The sequence below is a fragment of the Amblyraja radiata genome, chromosome 16, assembly GCF_010909765.2.
Source record: "Amblyraja radiata isolate CabotCenter1 chromosome 16, sAmbRad1.1.pri, whole genome shotgun sequence".
In the NCBI taxonomy this organism is placed as follows: Eukaryota; Metazoa; Chordata; class Chondrichthyes; order Rajiformes; family Rajidae; genus Amblyraja; species Amblyraja radiata.
In genome coordinates this window covers 10,086,924-10,111,469 of record NC_045971.1, presented here as the reverse complement: position 1 = coordinate 10,111,469, position 24,546 = coordinate 10,086,924, and the positions used below count along the sequence as shown (strand labels likewise).

At 44.4% G+C, this 24,546-nt stretch overlaps 1 protein-coding gene across 2 annotated transcripts in view; it reads right to left on the bottom strand.

Moving 5' to 3' along the window:
- Positions 1-24,546, bottom strand: part of thra (thyroid hormone receptor alpha) — a 403,335-nt gene that overhangs the window by 49,203 nt on the left and 329,586 nt on the right. For both annotated transcript variants that reach the window (XM_033035055.1, XM_033035056.1), the window contains one exon: positions 10,611-10,675. In XM_033035055.1, the coding sequence (XP_032890946.1) occupies positions 10,611-10,675 (65 nt within the window). The remainder of the gene's footprint in view (positions 1-10,610; positions 10,676-24,546) is intronic.

Sequence of the window (24,546 nt, the reverse complement as noted above, 5' to 3'; positions counted from 1 at the left end):
CACACTACGAACAGTTTACACTTATACCAAGTATACAAACCCAAGCCAATTAGCCTACAAACTTGAAAGTTTTTGGAGTGTGGGAGGAAAACGACGATTTTGGAGAAAACCCACGCAGTCACGGGGAGAACGTACAAGCTCTGTACAAACAGCACCCGCAGTCAGGATCGAACCCGGGTCTCTGGCGCTGCAGGGCAGCCTCTACCGCTGCGCCACCGTGTGTGTAAAATGGCACCAAAACATGGTGCCTCTTGCATGCGGGCTCAGCGGACTTTTTCTGTACACTTTGCTAATCAGAGGATTCTGCTTAGTTATGGCAAACCTCTACTAGACTCTTTGTAGGAAAAGAATTTCACTATGCATTTGCACGTGACAATAACGCAGCGTTGAAACTCGCACGGTCACAGGTAGAATGTGCAAACTCCACACAGACAGCATGCAAGGTCAGGATCAAACATGGGTCTTTGGCGCTGTGAGGCAGCAGTTCTACCAGCTGCACCACCATTTAATAATTAATTAATCAATCAATTAATTAATTAATTAATTAATAAATACTTTATTGATCCCCTCAGGGAAATTCAGATGTCCAGAAGCTCCCAATCAACAAACCCACAGATTCAAAACGAACGCAGACAGAAAATACATAAAATACAATGTGGACACTACCTGAGAGCAATAAATACTTAAAAAGACCAATAATTAACAGTTAAAAATTAATAATTGCAAAATGCATCCCCCTACAGCCTAGCAGTCCGAATTATAAAATCTAATGGCTGCAGGGGTGAAGGATCTCCTGAACCGCTCCGTTCTACAGGGCAGGGAGAGGAGCCGGTTGTAGTTCCGAGTGCTCTTTTGACTCTCCAGAATTATATGGAGGGGATGCCCGGGGTTTTTCAGGATGACCTGCACCTTGTGCCTCATACGCCTCTCAAGCACCTCCATCCCAGAGTCTACTCTCCCCTCCAGCACTGAGCTAGCTCGATTAACCAGTTTGACCAGCTTCCTATTGTTTTTTGCACTAATGCTGTTGCCCCAGCAGACAACAGCGTAGAAAATAACACTTGCAACCACTGTGTTGTAAAACATGTGCAGCATCTCATTACACACATTGAAGGATTTGAGCCTTCTGAGGAAAAAGAGTCTGCTCTGGCCTTTTTTGTAGAGGGAGTCAGAGTTGACAGACCAGTCCAGTTTGTTGTCAAGGTGCACTCCAAGGTATTTATATGTCTGCACCACCTCAATGAATTGCTCAGTGAAGCTCAAACATCAGGGTCAGGATTCAATGTAGACGGCCATTCGGCCCATTGAGGGCCTACTACTGAAAGTGTTAGCTGGTCCCTACAATTTGTTCCCCCTTGGAGTGATAACCAATTCTCTTTCTAAAGTGTAGGAAGGAACTGCAGGTGCTGGTTTAAACCGAAGATAGACACAAAAAGCTGGAGTAACTCAGCGGGACAGGGAGCATCTCTGGAGAGAAGGAATGGGTGACGTTTCGGGTCGAGACCCTTCTCAGCCCGCATGCAAGAGGCACCATGATTTGGCGGCGTTTTACACACGGTGGCACAGCGATAGAGTTGCTGCCTTACAGCGCTCTCAGTGCCAGAGGCGTTGGTTCGATCCCGCCTACGGGTTTTTTCTGAGGCCACTGTTGGATCTGCTTCCACCACCACTTGCATTTAGATCATCAGAAGTAAATGAGTTGAAAGAAAACATCCTCCTTACCCCCACCTCCGCCTCTTTGAAGAATTTCGGAAGTCTCACAAATTCATTTGATGCATAATCTGCGAACATCTGCCAGATCAGGAGAAACCTTGTGATACATCCGACACACTCCCTTCAAAGACACAATCTGTTCTTTATCGTATCCTTCTCTAATGAGCCCACGCCAGGCAAAAGAGTGTAGAAAGGAACTGCAGATGCTGGTTTATACCGAAGATAGACACAAAGTGCTGGCGTCACTCAGCGGGTCAGGCAGCATCTCTGGAGAAAAAGGATGGGTGATGGTTCGGGTTGGGACCCTTCCTCAGGGTCTAGTCTGAAGAAGGGTCCCGACCCAAAACGTCATCCATCCATTTTCTCCAGAGATGCTGCCTGACCCGCTGATTTACTCCAGCACTTTGTGTCTACAGAAACATAGAAAATAGGTGCAGGAGGAGGCCATTCGGACCTTCGAGCCAGCACCGCCATTTATTGTGATCATGGCTGATCGTCCCCTATCAATAACCCGTGCCTGCCTTCTCCCCATATCCCTTGACTCCACTAGCCCCTAGAGCTCTATCTAACTCTCTCTTAAATCCATCCAGTGATTTGGCCTCCACTGCCCTCTGTGCAGGGAATTCCATAAATTCACAACTCTCTGGGTGAAAAAGTTTTTTCTCACCTCAGTCTTAAATGACTTCCCATTTATTCTTAGACTGTGGCACCTGGTTCTGGACTCGCCCAACATTAGGAACATTTTTCCTGCATCTAGCTTGCCCAGTCCTTTTATAATTTTATATGTTTCTATAAGATCCCCCTCATCCTAAACTCCAGTGAATACAAGCCTAGTCTTTTCAATCTTTCCTCATATGACAGTCCCGCCATCCCAGGTATCAATCTCGTGAACCTACGCTGCACTGCCTCAATCACAAGGATGTCCTTCCTCAAATTAGGAGACCAAAACTGTATACAAAACTGGGACGACAGATGGCACAATGGGCTAAGTGTTCGGCTGGCAACCGGAAGGTAGCTGGTTCGAATCCCGCTTGGAGTGCATACTGTCGTTGTGTCCTTGGGCAAGACACTTCACCCACCTTTGCCTGTGTGTGTCCTTGGGCAAGACACTTCACCCATCTTTGCCTGTGTGTGTGTGAATGTAATTATGTGAAGCACTTTGGGGTCAATGCAAGTTGACTAAAAATGTGCTATATAAATAAAGACATTTATTTATTTCACATAAATCACATATTTCACGAAATCACATCTAGAGTATTGTAGATAAATAAAGACATTTATTTATTTATCTACAATACTCTAGATGTGATCTCACCAGAGCCCTGTACAACTGCAGAAGAACCTCTTTACTCCTATACTGAAATCCTCTTGTTATGAAGGCCAATATTCCATTAGCTTTCTTCACTGACTGCAGGAGTCAGAGAATTGTAATGTCCAGGTTCAGGAACAGCTTCTTCCCTACAGCCATTCAGCTATTAGACACTACAACCTCAAATAAACTCTGAACTACACAGATTGTTATTGTTATTTTGTGGCAATAAAACCCTCGTGACTCTCCTGAGTGATGGGTATCTGGAAATAAACCAAAGGGATGTGTTGGAGATGAAACGTTTGGGGAAGTTCATGATGCAGCTCGGCGCAGTAACGGCTTCTAGAGGAGCCCCTTGGCCTGAAGGCCTAATCCTCGTCGTTGAATTTTCCAATGTTTTAATTTCCTGAAGATAGTTTACAAAACCGATGAGTACCAGTTCCAAAATGTTTGCAGCACATCCTATGTTTGTTGCCTTAGAAGCTTGTCAGGAAGGATGTTTAACCAGCTGGCTTTGATATTTTGTTCGGCCATGACATCAATGTGCAATTTATATTAAAAAGGTAAAACTTTTTTTAAAATGTTATGGAATTCCTTTCCATAACATCAATGTTTTTCTCTGCGTCGACTACACTCTAGAACGCAGGACATGGTTTGTTTAAAATAAAATAATTTGTTTATAGGGACAGCGCATATTAATGAACATTTGCATGTAAATATGCGAGATTGTAGCCAATCAGTAGCTAATATTCCGTCTCTAGTCCCAGGCAAAGGTAGGTGAAGTGCCTTGCCCAAGGACACAACGACAGTACACACTCCAAGCAGGATTCGAACCGGCCACCTTCAGGTTGCCAGCCGAACACTTAGCCCATTGTGCCATGGGTTCATCTTTCATTATCCAGGCCTGTACCTTAACCAGGAGTGCTGCCAAGGTCTTTGTCTGCAGGGTCAGAAGTGATAGGAGTAGAATTAGGCCATTCGGCCCATCAAGTCTATTCGGCCATTCAATCATGGCTGATCTATCTCTCCCTCCTAACCCCATTCTCCTGCCTTCTCCCCATAACCTCTGATTCCTGTACTAATCAAGAATCCATCTATCTCTGCCTTAAAAATATCCACTGACTTGGCCTCCACAGCCTTCTGTGGCAATGAATTCCACAGATTCACCGCCCTCTGACTAAATAAATTTCTCCTCATCTTCTTCCTAAAAGAACGTCCTTTAATTCTGAGGATAATTTACTCAGCGGGTAGGCCGCATCTCTGGAGAAAAGGAACAGGTGAGGTTTTGCGTCGAGACCCTCCTTCAGACCCCTGACCCGCTGAGTTACTCCAGCATTACGGTGTAAACTAGCAGCTGGAGCCTCTTCCTACACATACCCACAAGCCAAACCCACATTCAGAGACAAGATTTAATATTTAATAACAATGATCAAAAGAAAATCTCTCAAAGTTTCAACTAAATCTCCAACGCCTTCAAAACATGAAGATAAACAGCAAAAAAAAACCGGAGTTTGCTTACAATATATGACATTACCAACAAATAATTACATATAGCCAGCAAGAATTAGATATATTTATACTGGGAGAAAACCTTCATGATATATAATGAGATTTAATGGTTCACAGATATGTGCAAAGGACTTCTACCAGCAATTAAATCAAATAGCTATGGTTTGTGGCTTCTACAAATTCCAAAGTAGTCACGGGGCCAAGTTAGAGTTGGTTTTCATTCACAGCACAATATCCTGGAGGGTTGTTTCTTGATACTGGAAAACCCAGTGGGTCCATCTCCCTTCAGGTGCTGTATGAAAAAGTATAGGTATGCCATTTCTACCCAGCAGAATACCTTGTGTGGTACACAAAAATGCTGGAGAAACTCAGTGGGTGCAGCAGCATCTATGGAGCGAAGGAAATAGGCAACGTTTCGGGGCCATAACCCTTCTTCAGACTGAAGTTTTTGCCCCGAAACGTTGCCTATTTCCTTCGCTCGATAGATGCTGCTGCACCCGCTGAGTTTCTCCAGCATTTTTGTGTACCTTCGATTTTCCAGCATCTGCAGTTCCTTCGTAGACTACCTTGTGTGTTGGAGTGCTTCAAGTCAACGAATCATACACCACGGAAACAAACCCTTCTGTCCATCTGAGAGCGTTACATTTCATATATTATCTGCTTTAAATTCACCATATCTATTTGTTCAATATGACCTGGTTAAATATTCATCAAGAAAATATTAAAATGATGATATGGATTTTTCCAGCGGGCAACTATATATGCATTTCTTAATACATATTCAGATAATATATGAATCAAATTCATATGTCCGTCGAGATTTTTTAAACCGTGTACAGATATATTTGTTAAACCAGGTGGCAAAAGTGGAGAGACAAACAGATTGAATGTTTCAGGTCCATGATCTATCCTGAGAAAGTTTCAAGCTGATGTCCCGTCATCTGATGTAACGTCATTGATTGAAAACCTTAACCCCGTTTCTCCCTTCTCAGACTATTGATTGACTGAAAGGTACAGCATGGAAACAGGCCCTTCGGCCCAACGAGTCCACACTGGCCATCGATCACCCCTTCCCACTCAATCTATGTTATCTTACTTTTGTTTCAACTCCCTTACACATTAGAGGTAATGTATAGAGACCAACTAACCTGCAGACCCACACGTCTTTTGGATGTGGGAGGAAAGCAGAGCATCCAGAGGAAACCCGTGCGGTTACAGAAGAATGTGCAAACTCCACACAGACAGCAACCGAGGTTAGGATCAAACCTGGATCTTTGGCGCTGTGAGGTAGCAGCGCTATCAGCTGTGCCTCAGGGCCGCCCTAAAATGCTGCCTGACCTACTGATTGTCTCCAGCAATTTCTTAATTCAGATTTCAGTAAGGCCGGCACAGTGGCGCAGAGGTGGAGTTGCTCCCATACGACGCCAGAGTCTCAGGTTCGATCCTGACCACGGGTGCAGACTGTACGGAGTTTGTACGTTTTCCCCGTGAGGTGGGTTTTCTCCGGGTGCTCTGGTTTCCTCCCACATTCCAAAGATGTGCAGGTTTGTAGGTTAATTGGCTTCTGTAAATTGTCCCTAGTCCGTATGATAAAACTAGTGCACAGACTGGATGGGCCGAAGGGCCAGTTTCCACCTTGCATCTCGAAACTAATTTCCAGCTCCTTCAATCTTTTGCTTTTCATTTTCACCTGACAAGTATCCCTTGTCTTCTTGTATCTCGCTTTATCCCTTCCCCTATCCTCTCTCCTCTCTTATTCCTGGCTACTGTCCAGCCAAACCTTTTAAAAGTTAAGTCATCTGCCCACAAGCAATTTGAAAATAGCCAAGACCAACAAAGTACCATTGGATGAGCAGGCAATAAATACCATGTGGCAGGGAGAGTACTGGGTTATTCAGGGCACTGAGAAAATACCACAGTTCTTTGAGCTTAGCTCATATAAAGAGACAATTGTCTCCTATGTAACAGTGTGTTTAGATCATAAGATCATAAGTGGTAGGAGTAGAATTAGCCATTCGACCCATCAAGTCTACTCCGCCATTCAATCATGGCTGATCTATCTCTCTCTCCTAACCCCATTCTCCTGCCTTCTCCCCATAACCTCTGACAACCGTACTAATCAAGAATCTATCTATCTCTGCCTTAAATATACCCACCTACTTTGTCTCCACCGCCTTCTGTGGCAAAGAATTCCACAGATTCACCACGCTCTGACTAAATAAATTCCTCCTCATCTAATAATAATAATAATAATGGATGGGATTTATATAGCGCCTTTCTAATACTCAAGGCGCTTTACATCGCATTATTCATTCACTCCTCAGTCACACTCGGTGGTGGTAAGCTACTTCTGTAGCCACAGCTGCCCTGGGGCAGACTGACGGAAGCGTGGCTGCCAATCTGCGCCTACGGCCCCTCCGACCACCACCAGTCACTCACACACATTCACACACTTCCTAAAAGAACGTCCATTAATTCTGAGGCTACGACCTCTAGTTCTAGACTTTCCCACGAGTGGCAACATCCTCTCCACATCCACTTTATCCAAGCCTTTCATTATTCTGTACGTTTCAATGAAGTCCCCCTCCTTTTTCTAACTCATTTAGAGTTATCCCACCTTGTTTATCTAACTAAAGTAATCATTTTACACTATTTACCTGCCTTAGGTCTCCCCATCTTCACCCTGCCATCTATCTCTCCGCGTAGTTTGTAAGCACGGCACCAGTGCCAATGTTACTTATGAGTTGACCGCACGGCACTATATCACAAGCCTCTACAAAGTCAGATTCACTTCATCAACCGCAGTTCCCTGTGTCAACCCTCTTTGTGGCTTCATCAAAGAATCCCATCAAATACTATTTGCAGCAAACAAATCTGGTTTGGGTTTCACATATTAAATCAGAAGTTGATGAAACCGCTAAAATAGACTGCCCCGTCAATCCCATCACCTACTTAATCGAAAAACCATTGACAGTTCTGACTGATTTGAGGCCGTCACTGAAAGGCAGCATTCAAGGCCACATATTTTATTTTATTGCTAACAGATGGTATTTAGTTGAGTTTAGTTTGGAGATACAGTGCAGAGACAGGCCCTTCGGCCCCACCGAGTCCGTGCGGACCAGCGATCCCCGCACATTAACACCATCACCCTGCACACACACTAGGGACAATTTTTACATTTATACCGAGCCAATTTACCTACAAACCTGTACGTCTTTGGAGTGTGGGAGGAAACAGAAGATCTCGTAGAAAACCCACGCAGTCACAGGGAGAACGTACAAACTCCAAACAGACAGCACCCGTCGTCGGGATCGAACCTGGATCTGCGGTGCTGCATGCGATGTAAGGCAGCAACTCTACCGCTACACCACCGTGCCTCCTTATACTTCCATTTTGTTCACACTGTCCCAATGATGGATATTGCGAATGGGCTAACATTGGCTAGTGGACCCAGTGGCAATAGGGAGATAAAACATGGTCAGCGCAGTGATAGAGGTGTTACCTTACAGCGCCAGAGACCTGGGTCCGAACCTGACTACTGGTGCTGTCTGTATGTTGTTTGCATATTTTCCCTGTGACCGCATGTGTTTTCTCCGAGTGCTCCGGTTTCCTCCCACAGTCCAAAGACGTACAGGACTGCAGGTTAATAGGCTTTGGTAAAATTGTAAATTGGCCCTAGTGTGTAGGATAGTGCTAGTGTACGGGGTGATCGATGGCCAGTGTGGTCTCAATGTCTCTAAAGATAGACACAAAATGCTGGAGTAACTCAGCTGGACAGGCAGCATCTCTGGAGAGAAAGAATGGGTGACGTTTCGGTTCGAGATGCTTCTTCAGACTCAAAGTCTCTAAAGTCTAAAGATTTGGTAGCACAATAGAAATAACAATTAAAACAAGTGAATCACATCAAGAAATCTAATAATCAAACAGTGAAAGAGCAAAGCTTGTGAACATAACCTAATGGAGAGGGAAGTACAGTAATGTCAAGCACTTGACATCGGATGAAAGAACAAGGCAATGTTTTATAACACCTTTCATGATGTGAAGATACTCATGGCCAATTACATTTATGACATTTAATTCTGTTGTCGGAAGCACGACAATTGTTTTACAAGCAGATGGCCCGGAAAACAAAGTAATAGAATAATGGGCAAGTACTATCAATGGAGCAATACATATGGCCAGGACACCAGAGATAAATCATCTGCTCCTCTACTAAATGGTGCCTTTGCACTTTTAACATCCAGTGATATAGTGGATAGTTTAATATGGTTTAAACGATCCTGTAGTTTCAAATTGACTCTCAGACTATTCCATGCTTGAGGAAGCCTTTTCTGCAGGGAGACATTCCCTTTAGAAACATCATACATTCATCCGCCATGACCTATATTCAGGGCCAGTTTCTTCCCAGCTGTTATCAGGCAACTGAACCATCCTACCTACAACTAGGCTGCAGCCCTGAACTACTATCTACCTCATGGGAGAGCTCCAGACTATCTTTGGTCAGACTTTACTGGCTTTATCTTGCACTAAAAGTTATTCACATTATTTCCTTTATCATGTATCCGTTCACTGTGGATGGCTCGATTGTAATCATGTGTTGTCTTTCCGCTGACTGGTTAGCACACAACAAATGCTTTTCACTCTACATTGGTGCACATGGCAATATACTAAACTCTCTCTCAAGTCAAGTCAAGTCAACATTCTTTGTCACATACACATACAAGATGCGCAGTGAAATGAAAGTGGCAATGTGGAACAATGCAAAACAACAGAACAGAACCGAACAGAACCAATATTTACATTTTAGAAACAAATAAAAATACACAACACAACATTAAATTAGTCCCTGGTGAGATTAGAGTTTACAGTCCTAATGGCCTGTGGGAAGAAACTCCGTCTCATCCTCTCTGTTTTCGCAGCATGGCAACGGAGGCGCTTGCCTGACCGTAGCAGCTGGAACAGTCCGTTGCTTTGGTAGTAGGGGTCCTTCCTGTAGGTTCCTTCTGGAACTAAAAGCCAACTATTTCATTAAATTATCATTCAGTATTCAGCTAAACAAGGTAGACAAAAATGCTGGGGAAACTCAGCGGGTGCAGCAGCATCTATGGAGCAAAGGAAATAGGCAACGTTTCGGGGCGAAAACCCTTCTTCAGACACAGGGACTTGCCCGATGCAGAGGGTGTCTTTTTGAATAAAATTGAGGCAAGAAAGAGTTAAAGTTTCCAGGATCAAATCTCTTGCTTATTAATGATGTGAGCAAGCATATTTTCAAGAAAACTGTCTCCAAGAGGCTATTCATAAATTAACTCGTTTTTTTTGTGGTTGCATGTATCTGCAGATGCTGGAATCTTGAGCCAAAACACAAAGTGTTGGACTATCTCAGCAGATCAGGTAGCATCAATGCAGGATTTTATTAAAAATGTGTACATAAACATGACGAAATTTAATGAGGAGTGGATACTTGGAATGATAAGTGAAATCTCTACCGAAATGGAAAAAATCTGGGCATTTGTGGGTCTGGTGTTGGCGTAGCAACGAATCAAACGCTGGCACCCACAAGTCAGGCAGAAACACACACACACACACACAGCCAGCCAGCAGCCACAGAGTTTTAATCTACATAATAATATAGATAGGAACAGAAGTAGACCATCCGGCCCATCTAGTCTACTCCGCAATCACGGCTGATCTATCTTTCCCTCTCAATCTCATTCTCCTGCCTTCTCCCCATAACCCCTGACACCTGTACTACTCAAGAGTCTATCAATCTCGCCTCCATTGACTTGATCTCCACAGCTGTCTGTGGCAATGAATTCCACAGATTCACCAAATAAACTCCTCCTCCTCTCCTTTCTAAAGATAAGTCTGATGATTCTGATCCTAGAATCTCCCACTAGTGGAAACATCCCCTCCACACCTTCTCTATCCAGTCCACGTAAAGATCCACCTTCACATGAAAATCAGTCTCGGTTGTTCTAATATCCCCTGGTGCATTACTGCCCCACCACAACCCTCTGATACCCTGCATCACACGGCAAGTGGAGCCAGCCATTCTGATTCTCTGGTGGGTGGTCATTACCTGACATGCTGGTGGACTTCATGGAGGATTGACTGTTCTTCCGCTTTCTCTTCCCATCGGGCCACCTGCAATGGAAAATGAGACTTTAGTACACGGCACCCATCCACCAACGGCATTAACACGTATTTAAAACTCACAACATAAATGATCAAAAGATCAATCATATTTTATCTCCAGAAATGTCAACAGCAATGACTTTATTTCTGTCGCCGTGCTGCTAAATAATGTTCATTTTGGACAACAGAGTGACAGAGCACAGAAACAGGCCCTTCTGCCGGGCAAATTCACACCAACCACCAACCAGTTATTTACACTGATCCTGCATTAATCCCTCTTTTTAATTCTCCCCACATTGCAATAGGTGCAGGAGTAGGCCATTCGGACCTTCTCGTCAATTCCCTCCAGATTCCACTGCGCAGTGACGTACAGAGGGGCAACTTACAGCGGGCAATCGACCCACAACGCACACGTCTTTGGGACTTGGGAGGAAACTGGATATCCCATGAGAAACTAATGCGGTCACAGGGAGAACGTGCACACTCCGCACAGACAGCGCCCGAAGGAAGGACTCAATCTGGGCCTCTGCAGTTGCGGGGCAGTGGCCCTATTTGCAGCACTCTGCCACATATCGGCTCAGTGTGATGCTCTCGACGTCTGGGCCACAAGTTTACTCTCGCTGAATAGCCAACTAATTTTTTATAAATCACTCCATGACTCTATTGGACCTAGTGTAGTTGGGACATGTTGGCCGGTGTGGGCAAGTTGGGCCAAAGGGCCTGTTTCCACACTGTATCACTCTATGATTCTCTAAACAAGGTTTTAGAATCAGCCTGTCCATAGTTCTCCTCATAGTATTCTACTGGCTCAGTAAATCGAATTGTATTGTGGACAACTGCGTTTATATATTGGAGTACGATGTAAAGCGCCTTGAGTATTAGAAAGGCGCTATATAAATCCCATCCATTATTATTATTATTACGCGATTACCGAATCTACGGCCTATCCATTTGTACGATGAAAACCAGTAGCTTTACTTATAGTTGCTGGACTCCAGGTAGTTGGAGTTAATCGAGTTAAGTAGACATGTTGTATTGGATTTCCTCCATCTGTGCAGCATTACTGTTGCACACCTGGGGGGATTAGAAGAGGGCTACAAGCTCTGTTAGCGAATAAAGGAATGGGAAAAATTGCTTTCTCAAGGTAGGCTTATGTAGGCTGAGGAGGGGTTAGGCTTTAGAGATACAGTGCGGAAACAGGCCCTTCAGCCCACCGGGTCCGGAGATCAGCCCGTATACTAGCACTATCCTATATCCTGGAGACCATTTGCAATTTTACCAAAGCCAATTTACCTACAATCCTGTAGGAGGAAACCGGAGCACCCGGAGAAAACCCACGTGGCCACAGGGAGATCGTACAAACTCCGTAGAGGCATCACCCATTGTCAGGATCGAACCCGGGTCTCTGGCGCTGAAAGGCAGTGACTCTGCCGCTTCGCCACCGTGCTGCCCGTGATTGTTTTATCAAAAATATCAACAGACGGATAAGAAGAGAATGTTCCTAATTTAAACAAGCGACAAATCCTCAAGGTACATTCATTGTTATGCCACTGAATTAGTCTGGCATCCACTTGGGAGTTAAAGACCAGATGTCATTGGATTTAAAAACTTACTGCAATTGGTAACATGCAGTTAAAGCTCACTTAAAAGAACGGTCCCAATCCAAAATGTCACCAGATGTTGCCTGACCCGCTGAGTTACTCCAGCATTTTGCATTTACTCCTGTATGTGTTTGTTTTTTTTATTAAAAACTCAGTTTGTCAACCTGAACAGGAAGAGGTAACAGTGTTTAGCAGTGAAAAACATCATTAAGTTCTTCGGGTAGAATTTGCAAGAGGGGTTTTACAAGGGATTTGATTCTGCTTCAAACTTACAGCCGTGTACAGTGGGACCAGGAAGGAGACTGGAAGACAGAAGGAACATTTAGGGTGGCACAGTGGCGCAGCGGTAGACTTGCTGCCTTACAGCACCAGAGACCCGGGTTCTATCCTGACTACAGGTGCTTGTCTGTACGGTGTTTGTACGTTCTCCCCGTGACCTGCGTGGGTTTTCTCAGAGTTCTTCTGTTTCCTCCCACACTCCAAAGACATACAGGTTTGTAGGTTAGTTGGCATGGTATAAATGTAAATTGTCCCTAGTGTGTGTAGGATAGTGTAAGTGTGCAGGGATTGCTGGTCAGCGTGAACTCGGTGGGCCGAAGGGCCAGTTTTCCTGCTGTATCTGAACTAAAACTAAATTTAGCATTGCAGATTCAATCTTGAACCTAAGACTCATTTGCTCTCTCAAGTAACCTCAATAGATTTTATAACGCAGTTTCAAAGAGCAGGGGACTTCTCTCTGGTGCCAGGCCAATAGTAATCTTTCATCCAACATTACTTAATCACATTATCTGATTGAAATCATACCGTTTGTGAGAGGTTGATATGTACAAGCTGGCAAATAATATGATAAACAATGACGATGGTCCTGAACGTTCTTAAAGGACTAGAAAACGCCTCAAGATTGTCCTAAAAGTGAAGAACCAGGAGCTACATGAATGCAAATCTATTTTCAGCCGGACAATAAGATGCTCTGAAAGTGACCATTTATTGTCAGATGTAATAAAAAGGAACCTCAGATGCTGTTTTATATCAAAGATAGACGCAAAATACTGGAGTAACTCAGCGGGTCAGGCAGCATCGCTAAAGAAAATGGATGGGTGAGGTATCGGGTCAGGGCCTTTCTAGATCCCAGCCTGAAATGTCACCTTTCCATTTTCTCCAGAGATGTTGCCTGACCAGTTGATTTACTCCATATTTTGCGTTTATTCATTGTCAGTTGTTCAGTGGAATAGGCAAACGACTATCTCCGGAAGTGCGACCACTCTTGGATTGAATGAGAATCTCCAATAACCAAAGTTAGATCTCCTGGGCAAAGACTGGTGTCTGGGTCTAAAGATTATACCCGAGTAGTTCATATGCTCATAAGTGATAGGAGTAGAATTAGGCCATTCGGCACATCAAGTCTACTCCACCATTCAATCATGGCTGATCTATCTTTTTCTCTCAACCCCATTCTCCTGCCTTCTCCCCATAACCCCTGATACCCGTACTAATCAAGAATCTCACAATCTCTGCCTTAAAAATATCCATTGACTTGGCCTCCACAGATTTCTGCGGCAATGAATTCCACAGATTCACCACCCTCTGACTAAAGTTCCTTCAACTCCGTGTCAACTGCAACCAAAGAGTCCTCCATATGGTACCCAACCATTGTAAGACAAATGGCATTGATAATTTTTATCTTTATTTTTTATTTATTTATTTATTTATTTTATTTATATAGCACATTTTTAGTCAACTTGCATTGACCCCAAAGTGCTTCACATAATTACATTCACACACACAGGCAAAGGTGGGTGAAGTGTCTTGCCCAAGGACACACACAGGCAAAGGTGGGTGAAGTGTCTTGCCCAAGGACACAACGACAGTATGCACTCCAAGCGGGATTCGAACCAGCTACCTTCCGGTTGCCAGCCGAACACTTAGCCCATTGTGCCATCTGTAATTATAAAACAACTGACATGATCTTGTGATTCGATCTCCCATGATCAAACCCACAGAAATAGCTAGCTTATAGGTTCTAGGAGCAGAATTAAACCATTCGGCCCATCAGGTTTACTCCGCCATTCAATCATGGCTGATCTATCTCTGCCACTCAACCCCATTCTTCTGCCTTCTCCACATAACCCCTGATGCTCATGTTGCTCAGGTGTTTTGTCCTCCACAGGAGTTCAAAGAAGAAATGAGAGGTGAAATTTTTCTTTTTATGGTCTTAATCACGAATAATAATAATTTTAACTCCAAGCTCCAATGGAAATTTGCAGCCACACTTGAACAACTCTGGGTGGAGAAGATACTTTGCTTGTGCCTTTTATGAACAGACTTTCGAAAACAGATGTTTTCACTGGACTATATAAGTAAATCGATACACGTTGATGAGCCATTTCGCTCAACATCTGGAATACAGACTTTCCCACTTAGTTCCACGCTATTAAAACTCCACATTAATTAGGTCTTTCGGCTAACCGGAGGAAACCACGTGACATTTAATTCCACTTTATATGTATCTCCCTGGACTGCACACTTCATTGACCATGAATGAATTACTCATTTGATCTATTTTGACAAACTTGCCTGAAGGGCTCAAAACCAGATGATTTTTCTAGGTTTCTGCAGCATGAATTACTCATGTGGTGAGTGGCAGAGCAAGGGGATAAAACCGGGATGTGAGTCCCTGGGAATCATGGCGAAATATCAATGAATACAGAAATAAAGCAGAAATCTAGATCGACACAAAGTGCTGGAGTAACTCAGCGGGTCAGGCAGCATCTCTGGAGAAAAAGGATGGGTGACGTTTCGGGTGGGGACCCTTTCTTCAGTCTGGAATTCGGCAGGCCGCTCAGCATCTGTGGAGGAAATGGACAGGCAACATTTCGGGTTGGGACCCTTCTTCAGACCCAACCCCTGAACATCGCCTGTCCATTCCCACCACAGATGTTGTCCGAGTTCCTCCAGCATTTTGTGTATTGATCACAAGAATTACATTGATTGCTTGACAGACTTAGAAACAACTAAGTCGGAACGGTGGCACAGCGGTAGAGTTTACTGCCTTACAGCGCCAGAGACTCGGGCCCAATCCTGACTACGGGTGCTGTCTGTACGGAGTTTGTACGTTCTGCCCGTGACCTGCGTGAGTTTTCTCCAGGTACTCTGGTTTCTTCCCGCACTGTAAAGACGTGCAGGTTTGTAGGTTAATTGGCTTCAGTAAAGATTGTAAATTGTCCCTAGTCCGTAGGATAGTGCTAGGATAGTGCACAGGATGATCGGTGCTCAGCACGGACTCGATGGGCAGAAGGGCCTGTTTCCGCACTGTTTCACTAAACTAAACCGCAGAACAAAAACCTGTTTTTAATGAAGCTTTTATGTTAAAACGATGGAGTATTCTTTAGCTGTGTCATCAGCGAAGGTCATATATGAAGCAGTGCATCAAACTAAATTCACATCATTTTCATTCCGGCTTTACTGCAAAGATGCATTCTACGCTGCATGGTGCAAAAGTCCATCAATGTTTTCCAAAGGATTCTACTAGGATTTGCACCAAAGGCAATATCAGGCCACTGGTATAAAGAATATAGACAAAAATGCTGGAGAAACTCCAGGCCGAAACGTTGCCTATTTCCTTCGCTCCATAGATGCTGCCGCGCCCGCTGAGATTCTCCAGCATTTTTGTCTACCTTCGATTTTCCAGCATCTTCCAGCAGTTCCTTCTTGAACAACGGTATGAAGAATATGCTCAGAGAACATGATCCACAGACTCGAGAGATCAAGTGGTTTCATTATTTGTTTCTTGAAGGCAGGTCAAAGCAGGGACATATTGCCGAGGCTTTTTAAGACTCTGGTCAGACCACATTCTGAAGTATTGTGAGCAGTTTTGGGCCCCATATCTGAGGAAGGATGTGCTGGCATTGGAGGTGGTCCAGAGGAGGTTTACAAGAATGATCCCGGGGATGATTGGGTTAACATACGATGAGCATTTGATAATAATAATAATAATGGATGGGATTTATATAGCGCCTTTCTAATACTCAAGGCGCTTTACATCGCATTATTCATTCACTCCTCAGTCACACTCGGTGGTGGTAAGCTACTTCTGTAGCCACAGCTGCCCTGGGGCAGACTGACGGAAGCGTGGCTGCCAATCTGCGCCTACGGCCCCTCCGACCACCACCAATCACTCACACACATTCACACACAGGCAAAGGTGGGTGAAGTGTCTTGCCCAAGGACACAACGACAGTATGCACTTCAAGCGGGATTCGAACCGGCTACCTTCCGGTTGCCAGCCGAACACTTAGCCCATTGTGCCATCTGTCATCCCAATGGCACTGGGCTTGTACTCGCTGGAGTTTAGAAGGATGGGGGGGGGGGGGGGGGGGGCTCATTGGAACTTACAGAATCATGAAAGCCCTGAATAGAGTGGAATTAGTGTGAGGATGATCCAGGTTCCAGGATCAGAGGTCATAGACTCAGAATAAAAGAATGCACCTTTAGAAAGGAGATGAGCTCGGTATTTCTTTAGTCAGAGGGTGGTGAATCTGTGAAATTCATTTCCACAATGGCTATGGAGACCAAGTTGATGGTTATTTTTGAAGAGGAGATTGGCAGGTTCTTGATTAGTGACGGTGTCAGAGGTCACAGGTAGAAGGCAGGACAATGGTGTTGGGAGGGAAAGATAGATCAGCCATTATTAAGTGGTGGAATAGACTTGATGGGCCAAATATAACTTATGAACATGAATTTCTGATGAGACGTTCAAATACCACAGCAAAGATCATGCTGCTGGATTGCAGCAGTATTTAAAGTTTTGTCTAACTTATTTTGAACTCTGATGTCCAGACTGTTCAAACATTTTTTTTCCGCTAAACTGCTGCAGAGTCTTCTCCTCTTGACAATAATAGACCATGATGAAAAAAGGGCGGTCTGCACTACTCTTGCAGTAGGTCTCACAAGTGACATTGGCTTCAATATTGCATTGGATTTCTTTTTTTTTTTCTTTTTTTTAATATTTTATTTTATTAGAAGTAAGTACAGTCATATGGCACCAAAGTGCCTAATATATATTTTCATAATACATTTTATGTACAACTTCTTTTTTTTTTTTTTGTTACACTGAAAAAAGATTAGAATAAGAAAAAGAAGTTAGATAGTAAAGGATAGAAAGATGTGAAATATATAGTGTGTGAAAAAAGAAAACGAGTAAATGCAGAAAGTTGAGAGAGAGAATAGAGAAAAGAAAAGAAAAGAAAAAAAAGAAAAGGAGATCATTATTTATAGTCTTGACCAACCCTCGTCCAGTCCTGAAACAGTTATTTTTTACAATTGTGTTGCACCATATGATTCCAAAAAAACGACGAATGGAGACCAACTCGTTATGAATTGGTCTGATTTATCCATTAGGAGGAATCGCATTTCCTCAAGATAAGCGGTGTCCAACATACTTGCAATCCACATTTTAAGCGTTGGTATTGATGTACCCTTCCAAAATTTAAGAATTAATTTTTTTGCTATTATTAAACCATAGTTAAGGAATAGATTTTGAGATGTGTTCAATTTATTCCCATCTTCCATTACGCCAAATATAATCATTTCAGTATTGCATTGGATTTCTTGACGTGAAGTTGCCTCAAATGCAAACCAGGTTCTTGAATATTTGATTTTTGAAGAATAACTCCCCTGTTTTTTGAGGGGGGAAAACTGGTTCTTCAGGCGACTTCAGGAGACTGCAGAACTAAATTTTAAATTAAATTTCTTTATTTATATAGCACATTTTTAGTCAACTTGCATTGACCCCAAAGTGCTTCACATAATTACATCCACACACACAGGCAAAGGTGGGTGAAGTGTCTTGCCCAAGGACACACACAGGCAAAGGTGGGTGAAGTGTCTTGCCCAAGGACACAACGACAGTATGCTCTCCAAGCGGGATTCGAACCAGCTACCTTCCGGTTGCCAGCCGAACACTTAGCCCATTGTGCCATCTGTCGACCTAAGACTTTTGCCTCCATCACAGTGAGGAGATGCTGGGTGGACTCACTGTGGTGGATGTTAATATATGTTTATTGTTGTTTTTATTGTATTATATGTATGACTGCTGCAATTTCGTTCAGACTTCGGTCTGAATGACAATAAAGGCTAGCTATCTATCTATCTATCTATCTATCTTATCTATCTTATCTATCTTATCTATCTTATCTATCTTATCTATCTATCTATCTATCTATCTATCTATCTATCTATCTATCTATCTATCTATCCCACAAATTATGAATTGCAAGACAAAAGATAAGGACATTGTTACGCTAAATCACAAAGTGCTGGAGGAACTCAGACTGCTGTGCAGTTGGGGGAAGGGTTAATCTGAGGCGCTCAGAGTAGATGTTCAAATGGAGATGTACAAGCAAAGGGAGGGGAAAAGCTACGGTAGTTAGTCCAGTTGGCACAACAGGCCATCAACTGAATATTGGGGAAATTCGTTTTAATGCTGGAGTATTATTAGTAAAATAGATATACTCAAAACTTTAATTAACAATCATGTTGCTCAGTTAAATATGTTCCTCGGCAAACACTTGACCCAAACAATCCCAATACACTCCTTTTAAGAAATTGTGTGATGCTACTAGGATTACCAGCTGCAAGTTTGCCGAGTATGTTTTTATTTGTGTTTACTTTTTTGGTGAACTTTCTATCTTAATTCACCTTAATATTATTAATACCACATGGACCACATGTGATATTTTGTGCACTCCCCAAAGCATTCACAGATCAGTTTGGGAACCACTCTTCTAGGCTCTCAGCCAACTCTCACACCAGCTGTTATCAGGCAACTGAATCATCCAGCTCAACCAGAGAGCAGTGGTGAACTAATATCTACCTCTTTGATGACCCACGGGCTATCCTTGTTCGGACTTTGCTGGCTTTACCTTGCACTAAACGTTATTCTCTTATACACTGTAAATGGATCGATATTGATTATGTGCTGTCTTTCTGCTGACTGGATAGCACGCAACAAAAGTTTTTCGCTGTACCTCGGTACACGTGACAATAAACTGAAGCTGAAACTGAAGCTGAAGCTGAAGGCGGGACGGGAAGCCAACCTACTCTTCCTTGCCACAGGCCAGCCAACCCATCTTGATCCCCATCCAGTCAACTTACACTTAGATGAATCATTGAATCATACAATGGGCCTGTCCGGTAGAAACATTCCATCAAATGAAGCCGCTGCCAAATGTATGAAGAGTGTTTATACTGTAGATGAATGCAACAAAAATTGAAAGCAGATGTAGGCAATTCTTAACTACATGCTAAACATCTTATCAATCAATCAATCAATCAAACAATCAGTAGCAAAATGAGGACCATCCATGTCGAGTTGAGTTTGAGTTTAGTTTATTGTCACGTGTACCGAGGTACAGCGAAGAGCTTTTGTTGCGTGCTAACCAGTCAGCGGAAAGACAATATATGATTACAATCGAGTCAACCACAGTATACAGATAAGAACATAAGGCCATATCCATAAGACCATGAGACATTGGGGCAGAATTTGGCCATTCAGCCCATCGAGTCTATTATTCTGCCATTAAATCATCTCTGATCTGTTTTGTCTCTCTCAACCCCATTCTCCTGCCTTCGCCACATAGCCTTTGACGCCCTTACTTGTCCATGAGGTGTTCTCCCGGTGAATATGTCCCCTTCAGCAACCCCCTCCCAACCCACCACCCCCCCCCCAGGAGGTCTGGCTAAAATCAGTGCTGGTGATGTCCCTTTGAGATTTAGGACAGAGCAAATTCACTCTAATGTTTCTTGGTCGAGTGGACAGTCTTACAGATCAACTTTAGTAGAATGAGTGGCAATCTCATTGAGCCAAGCAATCTTTTGAGCAGATCCACAGGGTGGATGCCTAGAAGCTGTTTGCTCAAGCTATAGAGTCTAGAACTAATGTGGGGACATTCCTTTACTTCTGGGATGATACAATGGCGCATTGGTAGAGTTGCAGCCTCGTGGCACCAGAGACCTGGGTTCAAAACCAACCTCGGGTGTTGTCTGTGTGTGGCGTTTGCGCATCCTCCTTGTGGGTTTCCTCCAAATGTTCCGGTTTCCTCCTACATCCCAAAGATGTAGGTCAAGGGGCTTTTGTAAAATTGCCCCTAATGTGTAGGGAGTGGATGAGAAAGTGGGATAACATTGAACTAGGGGGATCTTTGGTCAGTGCAGACTCGGTGGGGTGAAGGGCCTGTCCCCATGCTTTAGACTTGAGAGAAACAGGCTCTTCGGCCCACTGGATCTGCGCCGACCAGCGATCACCACATACTATCCTACACTATCCTGCACTATCCTACACAATAGGGATCACGCACAATTTTTCCAAAACCAATTATCCTGACTACAGGTGCTGTCTTTGGGAGAAAATCAGAGCAGCCAATTCTGGTCAGGTGAGGCCAATTCTGGAGTATGGGGTACAATTTTGGTCGCCTAATTATAGGAAGGATGTCAACAAAATAGAGAGCGTACAGAGGAGATTTACTAGATGTTGCCTGGGTTTCAGCAACTAAGTTACAGAGAAAGGTTGAACAAGTTAGGTCTTTATTCTTTGGAGCACAGAAGGTTAAGGGGGGACTTGATAGAGGTCTTTAAAATGATGAGAGGGATAGACAGAGTTGACGTGGATAAGCTTTTCCCATTGAGAGTAGGGAAGATTCAAACAAGAGGACATGACTTGAGAATAAGGGACAGAAGTTTAGGGGTAACATGAGGGGGAACTTCTTTACTCAGAGAGTGGTGGCTGTGTGGAATGAGCTTCCAGTGGAAGTGGTGGAGGCAGGTTCGATTTTATCATTTAAAAATAAATTGGATAGGTATATGGACGGGAAAGGAATGGAGGGTTATGGTCTGAGTGCAGGTAGATGGGACTAGGGGAGAATAAGTGTTCGGCACAGATTAGAAGGGCCGAGTTGGCCTGTTTCCGTGCTGTAATTGTTATATGTTATATATATGTTATAGCCGGAGAAAACCCACGCAGGTCACAGGGAGGACATACAAACTCTGTACAGACAGCACCTGTAGTCAGGATTGAACCTGGATATCTGGCGCTGTAAGAAATCAGAGCAGCCCTCCGCTGCGCCACCGTGCCGTCCACTACGCATCTCGAAACTAAACTAAACTAGTCGGACGTCCATCTATGCAATTCTCTATCACTTGAGCTCTCAGGCCTGAGCTTGGGGTTTTTTAACATTAAAGACATTGAAGCAAGGAAGTGGATGAGGCAAGTGAATCATTCATGGCTGAGCAGGCTCCAGAAAACACATGGCCAACTCCTGCTCCGAATGTTTACGTTGCTGGAACACAGAGCTCTGGACTCAAAGGGGACTCTTAGTCCAACTTTAGGTTGCTTGCTGGGGTGAACTGGGCCAATTTGAAGCTGCAGCTCTCAAGCCTCAACAATTGAGTCCGAGAAAATTGTCTGCGGGAAGTCGCCACCGTTTAACGGCTCTAGCGGGGAAAGATGCAACGGAGAGGGGCTGCCGCGGGTCAGGCAGTGCAGTTGGAATCCAGCGAGCAGCATTGAGGAGCTGCTTCCCCCAGCACACATACAATCAAGCTGCTGTCATTGTTGGAAGCCGGCCCTGCCGCACATCTGCCAAGAATCTGAGGATGTGCTTCAGAGCACAATTAACAAAACTGTCCAGAGAAACGAGAAGAAAATAACAAAATAAGCTGGGACGATGCTCCTGCCCTCATTTGTTGGACGTGCATCTACCCTATGGCAGAGAGACCTCGTTCTCTCACTCTCTCTCTCTCTCTCTCTCTCCTCGAAACACTCAGGGCGAATACCACACAGATGGTTTCCCGAGGAACCAAGCTAACACTTAGCTGCTGCGCTTTGAACGTATCTGTGGTCCAAAGCAAGGCCACACAGAGGCAGTCTTATGTCACAACACAGATTTCCAGCGCATATATATATATACATTCCTCACCGCCGCCCCTGCAAGAGTCAACTCTCAAACTCGCAGCTGCCAACTCATTTCTGCTGAAGAGTTATGGAGCTGCCATTTCCTGCATTAGCTGTGAGTCATTCCCAGCCGCATTCGCCTTCCCTGCCCCCTCCCAGCCGCACCGCGCACAGCAGTCATAACACTGACTCTCTGTTTTAAAAAAAATTGTTATTACTTCGAGAACGAAACGTTCTGCACAGACTGGGCCCCTGCCTGATGCCGGCTGTTGGACAAGGCTCCTGCTCAAGGGACAGTGGGTACTGGGAGGCGGGACCTACCCCCCCCCATCCTGCACCAGTGTCCACGGCTGGGAGGTTAAAGAAAGAAAGAAAGAGTAAAGATAGTCCTCTGCTTGCGTTGTTTATCCTGAATGGGAACTCAGCCATGGTCAATGCACCAGTCACATATCAACATAGAAACATAGAAATTAGGTGCAGGAGTAGGCCATTCGGCCCTTCGAGCCTGCACCGCCATTCAATATGATCATGGCTGATCATCCAACTCAGTATCCTGTACCTGCCTTCTCTCCATACCCTCTGATCCCCTTAGCCACAAGGGCCACATCTAACTCCCTCTTAAATATAGCCAATGAACTGGCCTCGACTACCCTCTGTGGCAGGGAGTTCCAGAGATTCACCACTCTCTGTGTGAAAAAAGTTCTTCTCATCTCGGTTTTAAAGGATTTCCCCCTTATCCTTAAGCTGTGACCCCTTGTCCTGGACTTCCCCAACATCGGGAGCAATCTTCCTGCATCTAGCTGTCCAACCCCTTAAGAATTTTGTAAGTTTCTATAAGATCCCCTCTCAATCTCCTAAATTCGAGAGAGTATAAACCAAGTCTATCCAGTCTTTCTTCATAAGACAGTCCTGACATCCCAGGAATCAGTGTGGTGAACCTTCGCTGCACTCCCTCTATGGCAATAATGTCCTTCCTCAGATTTGGGAACATGATGGGAAATGGTCAGTTAGATTGGGGGAAGGGCACCAATCCAGAGACGACATGGGTAGAGTGCATCGACACTCACATATTGAACTTACCATTAATATATTGGAGTCAACTCTACCCTTTTGCTCCTCAAAACTCAACCCTTTTCTCGCTTCCAGTTCTTCTTCTCCCCCCCCCCCCCTAACCTCCAACCCTCTCCTTTCAGTCTGACCCAAAATGCCACCTTTCCTTTTTCTCCGCAGAGGCTGCCTGACCCGCTGAGTTACTCCAGCACTTTTGCGTCCTATTGATTTTGGAGTGCACACGTTCAACTCCAACAAACTACCCACACATGAGGGAACAGAGATTGTCGCGGGAATGTCCTGGCTGCTTGATCTGCACGGGCCTCTTAAGACAAAAGGAGTGAACTCCTGAAGAAGGTATGTCAGATGTTTGTGTTTGCATGCATGGGTTTTTTGGGGCTTTGTGAACCATTGGCAAAAGAATAATTTATTCCCTTCCATGGTTAAAGCAGGATTTGTTTCAGTCCTGGACAACCTTCAAGCTTGGCAAGGTAGTTGGCAAGTTTCTACAGGGAGACATTGCCAACACAGACCATTACCAGTGAGCATTGCAGGTAAAGTACAGGTGTAGCATCTACAGTTACAGTTTACAGTTTAGTTCATTGTCGCATGGACCAAGGTGCAGTGAAAAGCTTTTGTTGAGTGCTGTCCAGTCAGCGGAAGGACAATGCATGTTTACAATCGAGCCATTTACAGTGTATAGTTTCATGAAAAGAGAATAACATTTAGCTCAAGGTAAAGGCAGCAAGGTCCGATCAATGATAGTGGGAGGGTCACCAACGAGGTAGATAGTAGTTCAGAACTGCTCTCTGGTTGTGGTAGGATGATTCAGTTGCCTGATAACAGCTGGGAAGAAACTGTCCCTGAATCTGGAGGTGTGCGTTTTCACACTTCCATACCTTTTGCCTGATGGGAGGGGGGAGAAGAGGGAGTGGCCAGGGTGCGACTCATCCTCGATTATGCTGCTGGCCTTGCCGAGGCAGCGTGAGGTGTAAATGGAGTCAATGGAAGGGAGGTTGGTTACCATCCCTGGATCCCGGAGCTCCCCGGAGAAAACCCATGCAGGTCACGGGGAGAACGTGCAAACTCTGTACGGACGACACCCGTAGTCAGGATCGAACTCTGGCGCGGTAAGGTAGCGATTCTACCCCTGCGCCACTGTGCCGCCACGCTCTGGTTTCCTCCCGCATTCCAAAGATGTGCAGGTTTGTAGGTTTATCGGCCTCTTGAAATTGCCCTGGTGTGCAGGGAGTGGATGCGAACACAGAACTAGTGTGAATGGG